Genomic DNA, 17134 nt, shown 5'->3' with positions numbered 1-17134 from the left:
TAATTATCCTTCAGAAGAAACAAACCAAGGCCCCCACTGCTGAAGTTGCTGGCAGATCAGACAGATGCAAAAGATCCCATGGCACTTATAGCAGATTACTTATGTATATAAAATTTATTATTTTAATAGACAAGTGTTCCAGGTATCCTGGCCAAACTACCTCCAGCAAAAGATCACCTCATGTCTCAGCTACAAGTCACGATCAGCAAGAAAATAAACATGACTACTACAACACAAGCATAGTTTATCAGCTGCAAAGAAAGATTAGAAGGCTGCTCTTTCAAATTGCAGCAGCTGAACTGTTATAAAAATAAAGTAAAAGGAACAAAACCATAGAATCAGTTCAAAAAAGAGGTAGCACTGCCAGCTACAATGGTCACTACCTTCCATGTTACGAACTGAAATCCCATGGCAGGATTTTACCATCTTGTCCAGAAAAAGGTGTTCTGATTCTGTAAACTCACAGTTTCTAAGAGTTAAACCAATTGTTTTATTGTGCTAATATCAAGGAACTTTCCAGATGGACTGCTGACAAATGAATGCATTAAAAATTCTCTGTTTAATACTATGAGGGACACATCAAAAGAGGCTTTTGCAAACTATTTCCGATTCACTGCCCTCAGACTTCCCAGTACTGTTAAGTTCTACATTACATCTCTACCGACTTCGGTATAGCATCACTGTTTTAATGCTGTTTATTGGGAATTATGGAGCCTTTTTTAACATTAACAGGGTGATACAAGAAGGGTTTGAATGAAGCAATATGGCTGAATGCAACAAAATATTTTCCATACAGAAACGGAGAAAGGAATGTTACTTCTTGCTGTAATGGAACAGTACAGAAACAAGGCTATGCTCACAGCATTTCCTTCAAAACTGCATGCAATCCACTTGATGGATAGAAGAAAGTCAGTCATGACATTTACAAACATCTATTTTTCCTCAGACTGCTGCTATAAGGAAGAGAAGAAAACAGAGCAATTTAAAATAAATAGTCACAGCATTCATGCTTGAACTTGCAGCCTTGTACTGCACAAGTGACCTTATAATCTCATAGAAACTATGCATGGGTCTTTTTAAATTACCCAGTCATTCTCATTAGTGGTAGTACATAAATATCAACCATGGGATGGGTAAGGTCAACCTATAACCGAATGGATGTTATTTAGAGCACAAAAGGGAAATTGGCTAGGCTTAAGATGGCCCGCAAGGGTAGATAGCCTAGTACTCACCTATGAAAGTTATTACTCCAGTCTTCGTTAACGAATTACTTCTCCTAAAATTACTTTTAAATCCTTCTAGTCTTACGCTTTTGTTTAGTTTTATTTTTCCCCCTCTTATACTCTTTGTTGACTTCTAAATCTGTAGCCACTGACAAAACGATGGCTCCACTACTACACTGTACCTTTACAGGGCTTCCCTCCTAGTCGGACATGCTTTTCTTGCTACTTTTCTGTTGGTGACTGATTGGTAAAGTTTGAGAGACTTTGGGTTAGCCTCGCTACACTCGGCCTCACTTTGCTTCCCCACCCACCCACCCCCATATCGTTTCCTTTATACTTACTCCTCTGACACTCCCTTACCCAAGGACCCACCCTTGCATTCCTGACCTTTAGGAGAAAGCCTCCTCTAACCTTTATCACACACCCCCCCCTCATGAAAGCACTTCCACAGCTCCTACTTAACCTTACGTGCTACTACTCCCCCCACTTGTTATATCCTTAACCCCTCACATCCATTGCCAGTCTAACAACCTCTTCCTACACTCTGCTTCTTCACTCAGAAGTATAAGATCTCCCTTCACTTTCTAATACGCCTATCGCAACTTATTCTATACTCTGACACTAATACTCCTCCTTTCCTCTCTGACCTCATTTCGTCCCTACTTATCTCCAATCCTAAACAGTCCTACAAACTCACAAACCAATATCTTTTTTATCTACACTAAGGCTAAAACTAAATATCTATCAATACATCCGTTCCACCTCCTCCCTTCTAGGCTTGCTTCTATCAGGTGACATTCATCCTAACCCAGGCCCCATCTCTGCCCCCCCCAATCAGCAGGTCCCTTCTCTCCCAAATAAATCCATCTTGTTCTACTCAATGAACATTCGAAGCATACTCAATAAGACTACCGAATTCCATGCTTGGATTGCTAACCACACCCCTGATGTAATCACCGTAACTGAAACATGGCTGAAACCCCACACCCCTGATACAAACATCCTTCCTCCATGGTATAATATGCTTTGCCTTGATCACCATACAGAAAAAAGGGGGTGGAGTTCCATTACCTGTCTTAAGGAACCAATTCCATCCTTCCCTTCAGCTGAAATCCTGGCAGCTAACCTTAAACTCTACAACTTCTCCACCACCACTATAATAGCCATCTACATACCCCCGGGTAATATTCCCTTGCTCGAAAACCTACTCTTACCTCACTGAAAGCTGTCCAAATGAAATAATTCTCCTTGGTGATGTAAATATAAATTGGCTAAAACACCCCTAACTCTACCTGTTGCGTTAACCTACATGACTTTACTCAATATCTGAACTTACCCATTACAACTCCTCACATCTCTACAACATTAACAGAACAGATACTCTTAACACACCCCTCTCTACATACCATAGCCCAGAAACTCTTCCCAATTACCTTACCGATCACTCTCCAATAAAAGTTATTAGATATTCTCCCCATTTCATTAGACCAGAGATGCATTACATGTCGTAACCTAACTTCTCCCCTGACACATTTAGTACCCTTCTTTCAAGAATAAACTGGAGTCACCTTAAAGAACTTATCATTGATGAAGCAGTCCCATCATTTAACTCTATATACTCAACTCTCTTGCACCTCTTCATACAGAAAGAATAAAGTCTAAAATATCTCCATGGCTCTCCAAAGATACCCACACCCTAATAAGAAAGAGAGATAGGATATGGAAAATTTGGCTGAAAACCAAACTTCCTTCAGACTTGTAAAAGGACAAAGAACTTGACAAAAAAACATTTCCAAGGATAAAAAGGGATTTTACTTCAACCCTCCTAACTCCACTAAAATCTAATAAGAATTCTGGAACTCAGTTAACCAAATACTTCATCCTGGCAACCCCTCCTCCCCCAATCCCTACCCAAATTGGGCACCTGAAGAAACTGCTCCTTTAACACCTTCTATACTGAAACTGTATCAAAGATGGTTAACTCAAACTCCCATCCAGCTTATGATTCTAACTCCTCTGTCTCATCCTCCATCTCTAACTACTCTAAATTTATTTTCCTTTAGACCTGTATCTACTACTTTCATCAAATCTCTACTCTCCAAATTAAAACCTTACTCTACTTCTGGAGACAACATTCCACCATACTTCCTCCAGCTAGCACCTGATGCTCTTGCTTACCCAGTATCCATCTTGATTAACCACTCTGAGTCAAGAGTTCCATCTATCTGGAAAGAATTTTACCTCTACCTACTCATAAGGCAAGTAACTCCAAAGAAATCTCTAACTTTAGACCTATAGCCATCCTGTCACCACTCTCTAAATTACCCGAAAAACACAAACTCTGCAATACCCATCACAGGAAAACCTCCTTCCCCGACTCAATGTGGTTTTCACCCTAAACAAAGTGCTCCGCTCCTTTACCAACACTATTTCCCAGGCTCACGATAAACTTGTCTCCTGCCTATTTCTAGACCTCTCAAAAGCTTTCGACAGTTTCACACCCACTACTCCTGACTAAATTGGCTAAAATTTCTCTAGTACGGTCTCTTGGTATTCCAGCTATCTCACCGATTGATAGCTCTCTGAGCTATCCCCTTCCCTCCCTGTAAAAATGGGTGGTCCCCAAGGATCTATACTGGGCCCACTACTGTTTAATATTTTTACCAACCTAATCTACTTCTTGCCCTCAGTCGTCAGTTGTTCAATATGCAGATGACTACAGTGATCACTATCTCAAACTCTCCCTCCAATCTCCTCTCAGCTACCCAAGCTGCCTTCACATCGGTGGAAACAATAACCACCTTATTTTGAACCCTAAAAAAAAAAAAAAACTTTTGCTCTCTCCCCCAAAACTCTATCCCATCTTAAAACTACATTCTCTATACTATCTCTAAATAAGACTCCAATAGAAGTTGAACCCAGCACTAAACTCTTAGGTGTCACTAAAGATGACCAACTTAAATTCGATATACACATCAAATGCATAGGTTCATAGGTTCATACTAGGCTATCTGCCCGAGGGCATTCACAAGCCTAGCCCATAGTTTTGTGGCTTACGCCACCCCTTTAGTATGGGGAACTATACCCATTATTTTGCTGTGCCTCTGTTGAGCAGTGACACTGAGGTAATCCCTGGGGTATATCTGCGATCTCCCATCCATTGGTCAAGATTTCTCTTGAACAAGGCCAGCGAGGTGCTCTGCCTCACATATACCGGGATTTTATTCCACAGCATAGGGAGTCTTTGGGTGATGAATCTATCCCTCCAGCACGTCCTATTAATAGCCGTGTCGAGGTTTAAGTCTCCGCCCTTGTGGCTCTGACGGATCTAGATTTTTTGAGGTGAAGCATATTCATCAAATCTGGGTTTGACATGGCCTTGTATGTTAGGCAAAGGTCACCTCTGAGCAAGCGGTAGCGACTGAATAGAGCTGGAGTTCTTTCAGTCGGGCAGCATAGGACAGATGTTTGAGACCCTTTATCCTTTTGGTGAGGAACTTTTGTGGCCTCTCCAGCTGCTGCAAGTGTCGGGTCAGATACATTCCGAATGGGGCATTGTACTCAATCATTGGTCTGATGAGTGATGAGTATAGGGAGACTATGACCTCCCTTGATCTAGATGAGAATCCCTTCATGATAAGGTGGGCAATGTAGAAGGTCTTCCTAATTACTTTAGCTACATGGGTGTCGAATGACAGACTACTATCAACCTGGGTCCCCAGGTCCCTGATAACTTCTTCTGTACTCAGTGGATTGCCACCTATTTGGTAGCTAGGGGTAACCTTGTTTTTCCCGAAGGGTATGACTATGCATTTTTGGCATTTAACTTTAGGCCATGGCTCTGGCACCAGTTATCCGTTTCTGTGAGACCCTTCTGAAGGATATCTGTGTCAGATGTGTTTTCTACTATGGCGCCCAGTTTGCAGTCATCTGCAAACTTTGTCAGCCATAACCCTCCTGTGTTTGCTTGTACTTGGAAAAGTAGATGCCAAACAAGAGTGGGCCCAGGACTGAGCCCTGTGGTACACCACTTGTGACAGGCTTTGAGTCTGACATGGCGCCAGCAACTCTGACCCTGTGGGTTCTGTCACTCAGCCAGTTTGCAACCCATCTTGTGATGTATGGGTTAACATTTAAGCTGATGAGTTTTTCAATGATACCCGAGTGGGGTATTGTATCAAAGGCCTTCGCCAGATCGAGGTAGGCTGTATGGACTGCCTTTCCCTCATCAATGGCTTTGGTGACTGTTTCAAAAAGTCAACCAAGTTTAGAAGGCATGATCTGCCTTTGACAAAGCCAAACTGGGATGGATCCAAAGTCTGCAAATTCCCTATGTCTTTATTTATGAGGTCCATTATGATCCTCTCCATGGCTTTGCAGATAAGGCTTGTCAAGCTAATGGGCGGTAATTTCCAGGGTCGGTGGAGGCACCGCCTTTGTGAAGTGGGACCACAGTTGCAGTGCGCCACTCCTGGGTACGTATCCAGAGGTAAGACTATGATTAAACAGCTGTCCTAGCTGTGGGTTTAATTCCTCGTTGAGTTCGTGGAGCACACAGCCGGGGACACCATCAGGTCCCATGGATGCTGTGTTTTTGCTTTGGAGAGAGCAGTTCTCACTTGGGCGTTGGAGATGTTTGGGGGCTGCAATCGCTTGGTATAGATATCTCTCCTTTTGGGGAGGGGAGAAGTTTGCACTGAACCTGTCAGCCAGTATGTTGGCAATGTCTGTAGGATCAGTAATCTTCACATCATTTTGAACTAGTTCTGAGCATATCTGGGAGTTTCCTCCCAGGTTTCTAACATAGCTAAAGAAGGCCTTATGATTGTCTTTTGAGTCTTTAGCTATTTTTCTCTCAAAATTTGCTTTGGATGATTTTATGAGAGCTCTTAGTTTTTTACTTATAGTGATCAAGGGTGTCTTACCTTTTAAGGATTTTGCTCTATCTTGTAGTAGCTTCCTCCTTTTGTTGTAGAGTTTGTTTATGGCTGGGGTCCACCAGAGTGGACGCTTGCCTTTGGTACAAAGAGTCTTTGTTTTGCTTGGGATTGCCTTATCCATGCAGTCCTGCAGGTGCTGGTAGAAGGCATTTGTAAGTGATTCAGCGGCTTGAGTACTGTTTTCCGTCGGCTCGGGGCCTTAAAGGAGACCACACTAGTCTTTAGAAGTGTGAAGTCGGCTTTCGAGAAGTTCTTTACTGTGGTCTTTTTATTTCAGGTGGGGTGGGATGAGGACCTCCAGCGAGATTAGTTTGTGATCTGATCTCACCAGTGAGGGGTATACTTCCGGTGTTGAACATTGTGCTCCCATGTTCGTGATGATGAGATCAAGTATGTTTTCTCCTCTTGTGGGGATGGTGACTAGTTGTTCCATGGCATTTGAGTTTATGAATTCCAGGAACTTTTGGGCTAGGGTGTTTGGGCTTGAGTAGTGTTCCCAGTCTATATTAGGGTAATTGAAGTCACCTAGTATGATGGTGTTTGGTGATACATTTATCCCCTCTAGTGTTTTCAGGAAGGCCATGTGAGCTTCCTGAGTTTGTGAGGGTGGCCTGTAACATGCTACAATTTGCAGAGCAGTCTTGCCTATGGTTAATTGCACCTGGATGGTCTCCGATGCATCGTGCGTTGCCACCAGTCTTGAGGTGTGGGTGTCTTTGATGAATATGGATACCCCCCTCCTTTCTTGGTATTGTCCGGATTTTGGGGCCGGAACGCATGATAAGAGGTAAAACCTGATAGTGCTGGGGTGCTCTCAGGAGCCTTGAACCAGGTTTCTGTCACTGCACAGACATCGATGTTCTCCATACTGAGAAGGGCCTCGAGTGCGTGCATTTTGAGATTTAGACTTCTGGCATTGAGCAGCATTACCCTTAGTTTTTTCCTTTTTTGTGTTCTAGGGTGGTAGGTTTAGAATTTGAGCCTTGCCTAAAAAAGGCACTATGGGGGTGGCAAGAGCCTTTGCCAATATCCGGAATCCCAGGGGTGACAGGTGCAAGCCGTCCCTTGCGAAGCAGCGTGGCTTGTCCAGCATGTCATCCCAGGCAGACAGACATTGGATCCCCTTTGAATGACACCAGAGTAAGCCAATTGTTAAAGCTGATCATCTTATCTCTGTATTGTGGCATCATTCTTGGTGAAGGTAGGATACTGCTCAAGGTCAGGGTCATACCTGCCTGGGCTACATAATCAGAGAGCTCCTCAATGTCTCTTTTCATGTAGTCCAAGGAGGTACGTCTCAGGTCGTTTACACCAGCGTGGACAATGACTGAGTCATATTTGTACCTGCTGTTGAGAGACCTGAGTGCTTGCGTTATGTGGCGGATTCTAGCGCCCGACAGGCAGCTTACTGTGACCTTCTCCTTACTCAGTCTGGTGAGCGGGACGTCAGTGTGTCTGACTATGGAGTCACCAATGACTAGTGTGTCTGGCATTGTGTTTGGCCTTAAGGGCTGTGACTGTGACACTCTGACTGTGAGGTCTATGTGTTGCAGGTGTTGTGTTCTGAGGTGGTGGTTGTTTGGGTGTCTGCTTTGGTGGCCTCTGCTGTTTTGGTAGATTTTTGATCAGAGCCGAGTATGTCTTTGTGTGTTTATGTGTATGATTTGAGGTTGTGATGGTACTATGTGAGACTGGGTCTATAGTGTGTGTGGTAACCTTCTCCTCCTGACTGGTCTTGCCAGTCCTATGTTGAGAGAGCTCAGCCTCCAGTTTGGCCGTATAGTTGCATCTCTCGCATGTATTTGTGTTTTGTGGGAGGAGGAGAGGGTTGTTCAGGTACATGAGGCAATTGTTACATTGCCTCAATATTCCCAGGTTCACCAGCTGAGCAGGAGAGGACACTAGCAACTGATCCCTCGACATGCTAGAAGGACTAGACAAAAAACTTTAAAAGAGATTCCGGGGACGTGAGTGACCGAGAAATGGGGTTTGCCTTTTGGGGTGCTATCTATAAGAGTGCCGTATCAAGGTAATAAGTACTGTAGGAGCAAGTGCTAGGTTTAACAGATAGAGAAAAGTCTACTTGGAGTCAAGTAGAGATGATCTTTTAGGTATTAGAGAAAGTGCTAGTAACAGGGATGCTTAAAGGTAAGATTGAAAAGAATGCACTCTGCAGTGTGCACTAGAGAAGTTAGATATGAAAGTAGGTAACTTGAGTTTTACCTGTTTAAAAAGTTAAGGTTTAGTGGAGAGTTACTATTTTTAAAACAGCAAGATGGACTGAAAGGGGTGGTTACTTTTGTATTTTGGTACTATGAAATACTGTAGGATGGCCAATAAATTTAAATAATTGAAGGGGTGGGATTTCAAAAGTGATGGTTTTGTGATTACTCACATAAGCCAGTGAAAGTAGAGAGAAATGAGATATATGGTCAGATTAACATAAGAGGCGGGCAACTAGAAAGACAGTGGTATTTAACAAGACAACTTAAATGGGTGGGAGGGGAAAAATTCTGCCCGACTCAGAACAGAGAGAGCTGTGGTCTCTTTTGAAGTTTTAATATGCTGTTAAACAGAATGCAAGCAAAACACAAGGTAAAGAAAACAAACTACAGTATTCAAAATATAGAAAGGCAATACAGAAATATTTGTAACAGCAAACTAACCTTTCCTTCACAGCAAAGTGTAGCAGAGTCTGGATGAGCCTTTCTCAGGAAAACTTATCAGAAACTAGGCCTTCTATACAGAGACAAAAAGTACCTCACCTCTAAAGCAAAAGTAACTATCTCACACCTGTTTCCTACCCAGTCTACTATATGGATCCCAAATATTTACAAACCTTAATACCACAATCCTAACAAAACTATAACAAGGTAGCCATATTTGCTGCACAACATGCTTACAAAACCCATCACTGCATCTCACTTAAACTATTAAACTGGCTGGAGCTACCATACCTCCTCCTCTCACAGCTTCAGATTATACACTATCCTTTACAAACCACTGTATTGCCCAAACATATCCTCCTATACAACCCACTACTCTCCCAACTAGGTGACTCCGTAGCTCAGACCAAGATTTACTACTTGTATAGAAACCTAAAACTAACATTGGATGTAACCTCTATTGCCATCATCCAACCATAGCATGGAATAAACTTCCCCTTCAAACTAGATTACTACAACATACTAAACAATTCAAAGCAGCTGCTAAACACCTGAAATCGCTCTAGTTTTGCCCAAGCACTCACCCTCCATAAACTGCCTCCAATCACCAAACTGCCCATTATCAGACCATAACCTTTTTTCTCATCTTCTGCTCTCTTAATATTAACACCCTCTATCCCTCCACCCTCAAACATTTTCTTTAAACTTCAAACTTATTCTTCTAACCCAACCTATTTTCTCTGAATTAATCTTCTGTTGTCTACAGGACAGTAACATAGGTCAAAAATGAATTATCACTACAAAATTTTAAGAAGAGGTCCTTACTCTCATTGAAACCATGACTTGTAAGTAATTCTTGTTTGTGTCTAAATTTGTTTGGTTATCTTACTGAAATATTGCTTCTGTAACATACATGTAATTTTGCCTTTATAAAGTATACTGTATTTTAATGTATTGGAGCTTTTCTCCATGGGCCTCCGCTGAAAAAGGGCTACTTCAGCTCAGGCGGACTAACCTGGTTAACAAATGTAAAATAAAAAAAAATAGTCCCCTTCTCTGAATAAGGTATCCATGCATTCACTTTTACGGTGTAAACCTTTATAAACTGCTTTTTAGTTTGGCATTAGGGCTAGTGCAGCGGTTAGTGTTGTCGACTCACAGCAAGAAGTTCCCTTGTGGAGTCTGCATGTCCTCCCTGTGTTCGTGTGGATTCCCTCCGGGTGCTACTCACATTCCAAAGATATGCAGTAGCCACTATGGACACCCTGAACTGGCCATAGGTATGTCGTATGTGTGTGCTGTAGGTGAACTACCGCGGCAGGGCGGCGGTGTAAACCTTGGCCCTAGACTAGACGACTGTCACTGGTGAGATGACAACACGACACCATGTGCAAAAAGGGGGTATGGATAGGTGTCAGATTCTAGAGTCATGTCAGCAGGAGTTAACAAGGTTCACATTCTAATACATGCATGATGTCATCGCCAACTTAACACATTAAACGAATACTAGTAAAGTAACAGTGCCACGCCCCACTGCGGCGTCAATCAAGAAAGGAGGGGCCACAAGCGCGCAACCCTTCCCAAAAGGGAGGGGGAGGGCTTTTCTGCAACTGCCAGGAAACTAAATGTTTTACACTGCAACAGTTTTCGTGCTGCGTTCAATACTTGATTCACTTCTGGCTTGAAGTTGCATGGAATTCCACAAGTTCTTCGCAAAACCTCCAAGAGTATAATGGTTTAAAACGTTCATCAATAGTTAGATATATAAAGTCGAGATCTTTGGACCAGTAAGTAGCCTTCTTGTATAGTAAAACGAAGTGTAGACTAAAACAATTGAGAAACAGCAACATGATGGCGCAAATAATGAAAATAAGCGCCAACTACAAATGCTGCTTTTCAAAAGCTAACCAAGAAAGCGTCGGAGATGAAAAAGCATTAATTAAATAAATTACAGATCGTGACGGCATAGTCGTACTACAATGATGTAGACCTAACGGATCACGTAACAACCCCAATAACAACATTCAACTCACATTTATTCGGAGACAAGCTGCACAGTTACGCTTCCAAGCGAAGCGCACTTCATATCTTCCCCCTCACTGATGGAAAGAACTACAATTCCCAGAAATCAAAGGAAAAGATGTTGCTGTTGTGTCGTACCTATACACTTTTAATGTGGCCCGGCTTGTCGAGGCGCGTGCTCCACTACACGCATGACATACACCTCCCTAAACAAACAACCGTTAAATCAGTATTTTATGACTGTAAATAAACAAGTAATGGTAGTACACTCACCACGTCTCCTGATTACTGAATTTTTTAGTCACAACCTTTCCAAGTTCCAATCCCAAGCGGTCGGCTATTTTTTGTGAAAGGTCAGGGTGGGAGCTGCCACTAAATATCTTAATATTAGGCATCCTGACAACAAGGCGAGATGGGTTTTTTAGGTTGCGTTCTTCGTGCGCAAAATTAGGCGTCCAAAGGAAATCGCAACGCTGGTTAAAAGCTGCCGTCACGGTTTTGGATGCAGTCTAAACGCTGGGGAAATTCGGTACGTAGACAGATGAATTGCGCGTACGTCTACCCCAAGAACTTAACTTACTGACACACCACCATATTCCCGGCGCGAACAGAGCAGTGTTCAGCGTTTTAAGAGGTGCAACCTAACCTGTTATACAATGAGATCCACCCCAACACATCCTGATTGACTATTGAGACCACCGCCCCGCTTTCAGACAGTGCAAATTTTATTTTTAAGTGATGCCTGTGTGCTTTCTGTAACTAACACATTATGTTTCCATATCCGCTATTGATTGGCGGTTACCTGTTTGGAAAGGGGCAGGGTCATTGATAAAGATTGGTTGAGTATCACGTAGCAGGCCATGTGGTTATATAATGTCCAGGTAGAAAACTAATGACGTAAAACGAGTTTTGCATATCGAAATAGGTGTTATAGACTAATAAATCATTATAAAGTGGGTTTTTATGACTTTAATTTTTTTGGTTAAATGTGTTGTGTATTACACTGTTTTAAAATATAAACAAAGGCATTCGATTGATGTAGCTGTTTTTATTTTTGAGGAATGCTAGACGTGCTGACTTAACAGTAAGGAAGTGATCTTTATCAGTTCCTCGTTTTATCAGTTTAATAGGTAGGAGTTATGTGGTTGTGGCTATTTGTTTTTATTGAAGACATTTTAAACTCTGGCTAAACCAGTGAAGTGACGGCTCGTAATGTTCAATTTGATTGCTAAATCTGACACCTAGCACTCTTGATTTTTAACCCGAGAAAAGAACGAAAACTGAAGGTAATATCAGCTCATTGTCAGAACCATTTCTCAGTATCCCCAAAACAGAGCACATGGATCTCGTTGATATATGTATTCATTCATTCGTTTAATAACGGATCGAATAGAATAGGAGGGGTTTATTAGCATGATTTTTCAGGAAAACAAGGCTATAACTGCAGAGTACTAGATTATTATCCACCCGCCTCGCGCAAGTGTGTAGCCAGAAAATTCTATTTTGTACTCGTAAACACTTTTTACTGCCCCATCGACCCACCAGGCATCTGAAAGGAAGGATACAGCTTTCAAAATGTTGACCCCCCCCCTAGCAGTTGTTAAATGGTACATATAATTTTCAATGGTTCCCTATAAAGTTGTTACAGATCTGTTTTTAGATGTACAATCCTATCTGTAAGCAAGCTATGTACATGTTAGGAGCGTTGCTTTAAACGGATGCAAACATAATATAGCCTGAAAAAGCTACAATAGTTTTGAGTGATTCACGTAAAAAATGTACTCCGCAGAGTATAACGTCTATACTTGGCTACACCCTTGACCTCGTGTAGGCCAGCAAAATCCATCCGACCCGTACTTTTCCCTTTTAGGGCTCAACAAGAGCTGATGCACCCACTTCGACTCAAAACAGGAATTGTGGCTGTGTAGAGTTCACATACATATGTGAACCTGCTGAGAATTTGGACTTTTTATTATTTGGAGTTGATAGAATTGTAGGTCTCAGTCAGGGTCGATGTTAGTAATTTGGGGCCTGCCACATCACACTAATAATTAGGGTTACCATCATTTCACGTGCCTATAGTGAGACATTTTTTATGCAAACATGAATTTTTGCAGAGCAAACCATACTTGTCATCAGTATTAAGAAATGGATTCTCAAAGTAAAACCATAGTCTTGTGGAATTTGAATTGTTTTAGTTGTTTAGTGTAGACGTAACATGTTTCAGATACAATTATTGCTTGCCACTACTACAGAAAACTTGGGAAACGATTTTTGTCCTAAAATTTCAGAATATTTTCTTGTGTTTCATGTTTTTTCTGGGACACAACTGCCCAAATAGGGACAATCTTGCTTAAAGAGGGACGGGTGGTGATCATAATAATACATTTGAGTATTATGTTTGCATAGTGCAGTCACATCTAATTATCTAGATGTGACAGTCTCCGCAAACAACCTTCTAAATCGTAAATGACAGACACACTGAGTTGGTCTCAGAAGCAAAATATATTAGAACTGATAGACCCACTGACTTGGTCTTAAGCTACAGTGATGTTACATTGTAACCTAATTCTGTACCACATCAACGTAGCCATCTTTACTGAGAGTCATTCAAATTTCAAACTATTTTCAGTCAAACCTAGCAAGTATCTCAAGTAGAGACACAGATTACTGGTAAGTATACCAGTGCACACTCGCACTTAAACAGACACCACTCAGGAGCCTACAGTTCTAGCTCCTGTTTTGAGCAATTGCTACACAGTTTTTCTTACCGGAGTTGCTCTTTGCATACAAAGTAAAAGCACAGCTCAAAAACAGTGCTTTTTGCAGATGCCCCCTTGCAACCCCCAAACATTGGGGACCATTCTCCCACACCCCTGAACTTATATATGTGTATAATACCAACTTCATAGATGCTGAAAATTAGGGAAGGAAAAATTTGCTCACAACAGTGCATAGGTATCCTAACCAATCATTTGTTTCACTCTCACAAGAACTAGCAAGTGATTTTCAAGATTTCACCAATCAAGAAGCAGAAGGAAGACACCATGTTATTGTATGTGAAATAATAGCCTTGCATTTTAATGGTTTTATACAGTTTTGTGTGTCCTTATGCCCTGTGTGGTTTAGAGTTTGCTTTTCACCTAGCACCTACTTATTTACTTACTGGTAAATTTCTTACTGATGTTTCAAGGATTTGTTGCAAAACTAGTACCCAAACTCCTCCAGAAATTCTAGTTGCCAGTACATCCTCACTCAAACAGGTGTAGCACTACAAATGTGCACTATAGTTCACTCTAGAGATGGCTACAAGAAGTAGACACATCTCTATACTACATTCAGATATCATCTTCCAGTTATATACACTGATGAAATTGACTTACATTGCACATCAAGTGCAACAATTTTGGGAATGATATATCAGACTACTGTGTCTAAGTTTTCTAAATAATGCCCAGTACTTCTTGCCCTTTACCCCCTTGCCAAAGAATAAACAAGCAAGCAAGGATCAAAATCAGTCCATCTCCCACTTTATTCCTAAATACCCCACAATAAAAGACAGAACTCAAACAAACTTTGTAACTTCATTTTCTTCACTTAATACCAAGCCAGATAAACAGGTTCTTTGTTTTAAATATGGTAATATCTTGATAGATGGAGTTGGCGTATCACATGCTGCACATTTCTTCTACAGGGCAGTCTAATTAAAGGCCTCATAGAAGCTAGAACAGTACAAAGTGGGAGAATATATCTGCAAAAATTAATAAATATATGTGCTTTCAAGAATTTGTGTGTCTGGAACTAATGAAATATAATTGCAGTGGAAAATTTTTCCAGCTGCAACCACTGGAAGTTTTCTCACTACAAATAACTTAACAGAAAGCAGGAAAGTAATATCCTTCACTGTGAGTGGAATATAACTTTTTTCTAAGATAATGTTTGTAATTTAATTTGATATATTTTTCTTGTGTTTAAATTATTTAAGATTATGGAATTATGGAATAAAATACTTCAGATATCTTTTAGTAATAATCCCTGTAATTGTCTGTTTCTCATTTCCTGTGAAATATTTAATGCATCCTGTTTGATATGGTTTATAATCTTCTGGACAAGTGCAAGCAAGGCACCAGTTCATTTTAGTGAGGTGAATAAAGGTTATTTTAGCTTTGACACCAGCCAAGTGTGTGTCCTTCACTGCTATAAAGTGTTTTGTTTCCTTTGCTGGATTTTTATTTCCACTAAGACTGAACTGTGTGCATTATGTGGAGTGCTTACATTAATGAATGAAAGCAATGGCTTAATTGAGCATTTGATGCCAGAGGATCCAGTTCAGTTTTTGCTGACAGTAGACAAGTAGCTTCTGAAAAATGGCAATGATGACAGGATGATTTTATTACTGATTTAAAATATAATACTGAAAAGGTGGTGAAATATTCCATGTGTTTCATTTTTTACAACCATATCTTATGCATGAAATTGCCCCATGGTCTTATGGTGATTGTTAAACTTTTATTCATATTTAGTCCTGATTCTCAAGACCTTAAAAAACACTGTAGGAGAAAGTGACATCAAATCGCTCATTAGAGTTCATGAAAATGTGAAAAAAATTCTAATAGAGCATAATAAGCCACAAATTGAACTCCTGAGCATTAAAATATGCAGTCTGTTTGATGCAGGCAAGTCAGCATACTCTGTACCTTTACAGTTTTAATACATAAGTAAAATCATTTCTGGCAGATCTAAAGGATCTAGAGATTAAACTCATGGCACAAGTTTAATAATAATAAGACAAAGATTATTTCTGAATGTATTTAATAATACTGATTAATATTTTAAACTTCAGGATAATCCATTAAGGTCACTACAAGCCAGCCTCTTATGCTTGCTTGAAGAGATGGTACATAAAACTATTCTGTCAAAAGCAATTGGAGATAAGTTGATTTTTAAGAAACTTAGGCTACCAGTTTTTATGCTATATCTAAAAATCATAAAAATAAGGACAACCCTTCTGATAGATCCATGGTCTCAAAGGTGGTTTGTCCTTTAGAAAAGGTAGACACAGTATTAGATACGTTTTTGCAACCTAGGGTCTTGCAACTTAGGTCATACTTAAAAAAAGATTAATTGGGATGTAAATTTTGTTTTTATTACAGTAGATGTCAGTAATTTATATTCTAACAGTTCTTCACAGATTGGCTCTCACAGCTATTAAGGCGTGGCTTAAAGATATCAGTGGTATTGTGGATGTGTTATGATTGAATTCTGCTTAAATCATAACTATTTTTATTTTTATGAAGAGTATTTTAAATTGGGAAGAGGGAAGGTGATGGGTGCAAAATATGCACCTAGCTATCATATTTTGTTCACAGGAAAATTGCAAGATGAGGTATTATAAGTGGATTTATATTTTAAAAGTAAAACCAAACGAACTTCAAACAAGATAAAATAACACCAGAAAGGAAACAGTAAAATCCAACACCAGGACTGTAAATTTTAAGTCGAGTGCTTTCACTCACTTTATTAACAATGAGCTTCTTCAGAACAAAGTACCTTACACAATTAATCCCTTTATAAACAGTAATCAATTAAGTTAATTAAGTCACATGACATTCCCAACAGGACATTAATATAATGTTCAATGTTTAAATAATCAATATTGATAATAAATCTGTATAAATGTAAAAAATTGATAACTTATACAACATATTTACATATATTCGTGTATAAAAGACATGTATATGTGTAAATAAAAATAATAATAGAAGTGAAAATAAAAATAAATATATAAAAATATATGTATATATACATATATATGTATATATAAATGAATCTATATGAATTGATATGTGTATAAAAATACACCTCACAATTGACTACTTACTCCTAGCTAATGTTAAAAAAAATTTAATGTTAATGGTGCCATTAAGGCCAGGAGTTTGGTCAGCAATCAACGTAATTTGCCATAAACTTTCTCGACACTCCAAAAAGGTCTTGTAATCACCTATAAATAAGCCTGAGTTTACCTTCTCTAATACAAAAAAAGAAAACAACTTAAACAGGGGACACACTGTAGCATGAACAGCCAACGCATTGGTACCATCTTTCTTTCTAATGGCTAAACAATGTTCGTAAATTCTTTTGTTGAGAGCTCTAATGGTCTTACCAATGTAAAACCTGTCACATGTATCACACTTAGCACAATAAACAACATTAGTTGTGTTACAGGTGTAATGATCCTTGGACCAAAAAGTCCTCGCAATGTGCTTAAATTCAGTACTAGACA

The 17134-nt window shown here is 40.0% G+C and overlaps 1 protein-coding gene across 2 annotated transcripts in view; it reads right to left on the bottom strand.

Annotated features, from left to right (window-relative positions):
* The window catches only part of PRPS1 (phosphoribosyl pyrophosphate synthetase 1), a 444571-nt gene extending 433002 nt beyond the window's left edge, over positions 1-11569 (bottom strand). Inside the window, exon 1 of one of the 2 annotated variants that reach the window (XM_044057029.1) lies at positions 11125-11569. In XM_044057029.1, the coding sequence (XP_043912964.1) occupies positions 11125-11246 (122 nt within the window). In that variant the 5' untranslated portion in view covers positions 11247-11569. Of the gene's footprint in view, positions 1-10862; positions 10918-11124 lie in introns of those variants that run through there. The other variant, XM_044057030.1, reaches the window with a different exon arrangement.
* Positions 11570-17134: the final 5565 nt, after the last annotated feature.

Source organism: Protopterus annectens, chromosome 15.part0 (assembly GCF_019279795.1).
Source record: "Protopterus annectens isolate FY-2018-M chromosome 15.part0, PAN1.0, whole genome shotgun sequence".
NCBI lineage: Eukaryota > Metazoa > Chordata > Ceratodontiformes > Protopteridae > Protopterus > Protopterus annectens.
The sequence above is the reverse complement of the archived record's forward strand: the minus strand, read 5'-3'. Positions and strand labels throughout refer to the sequence as shown.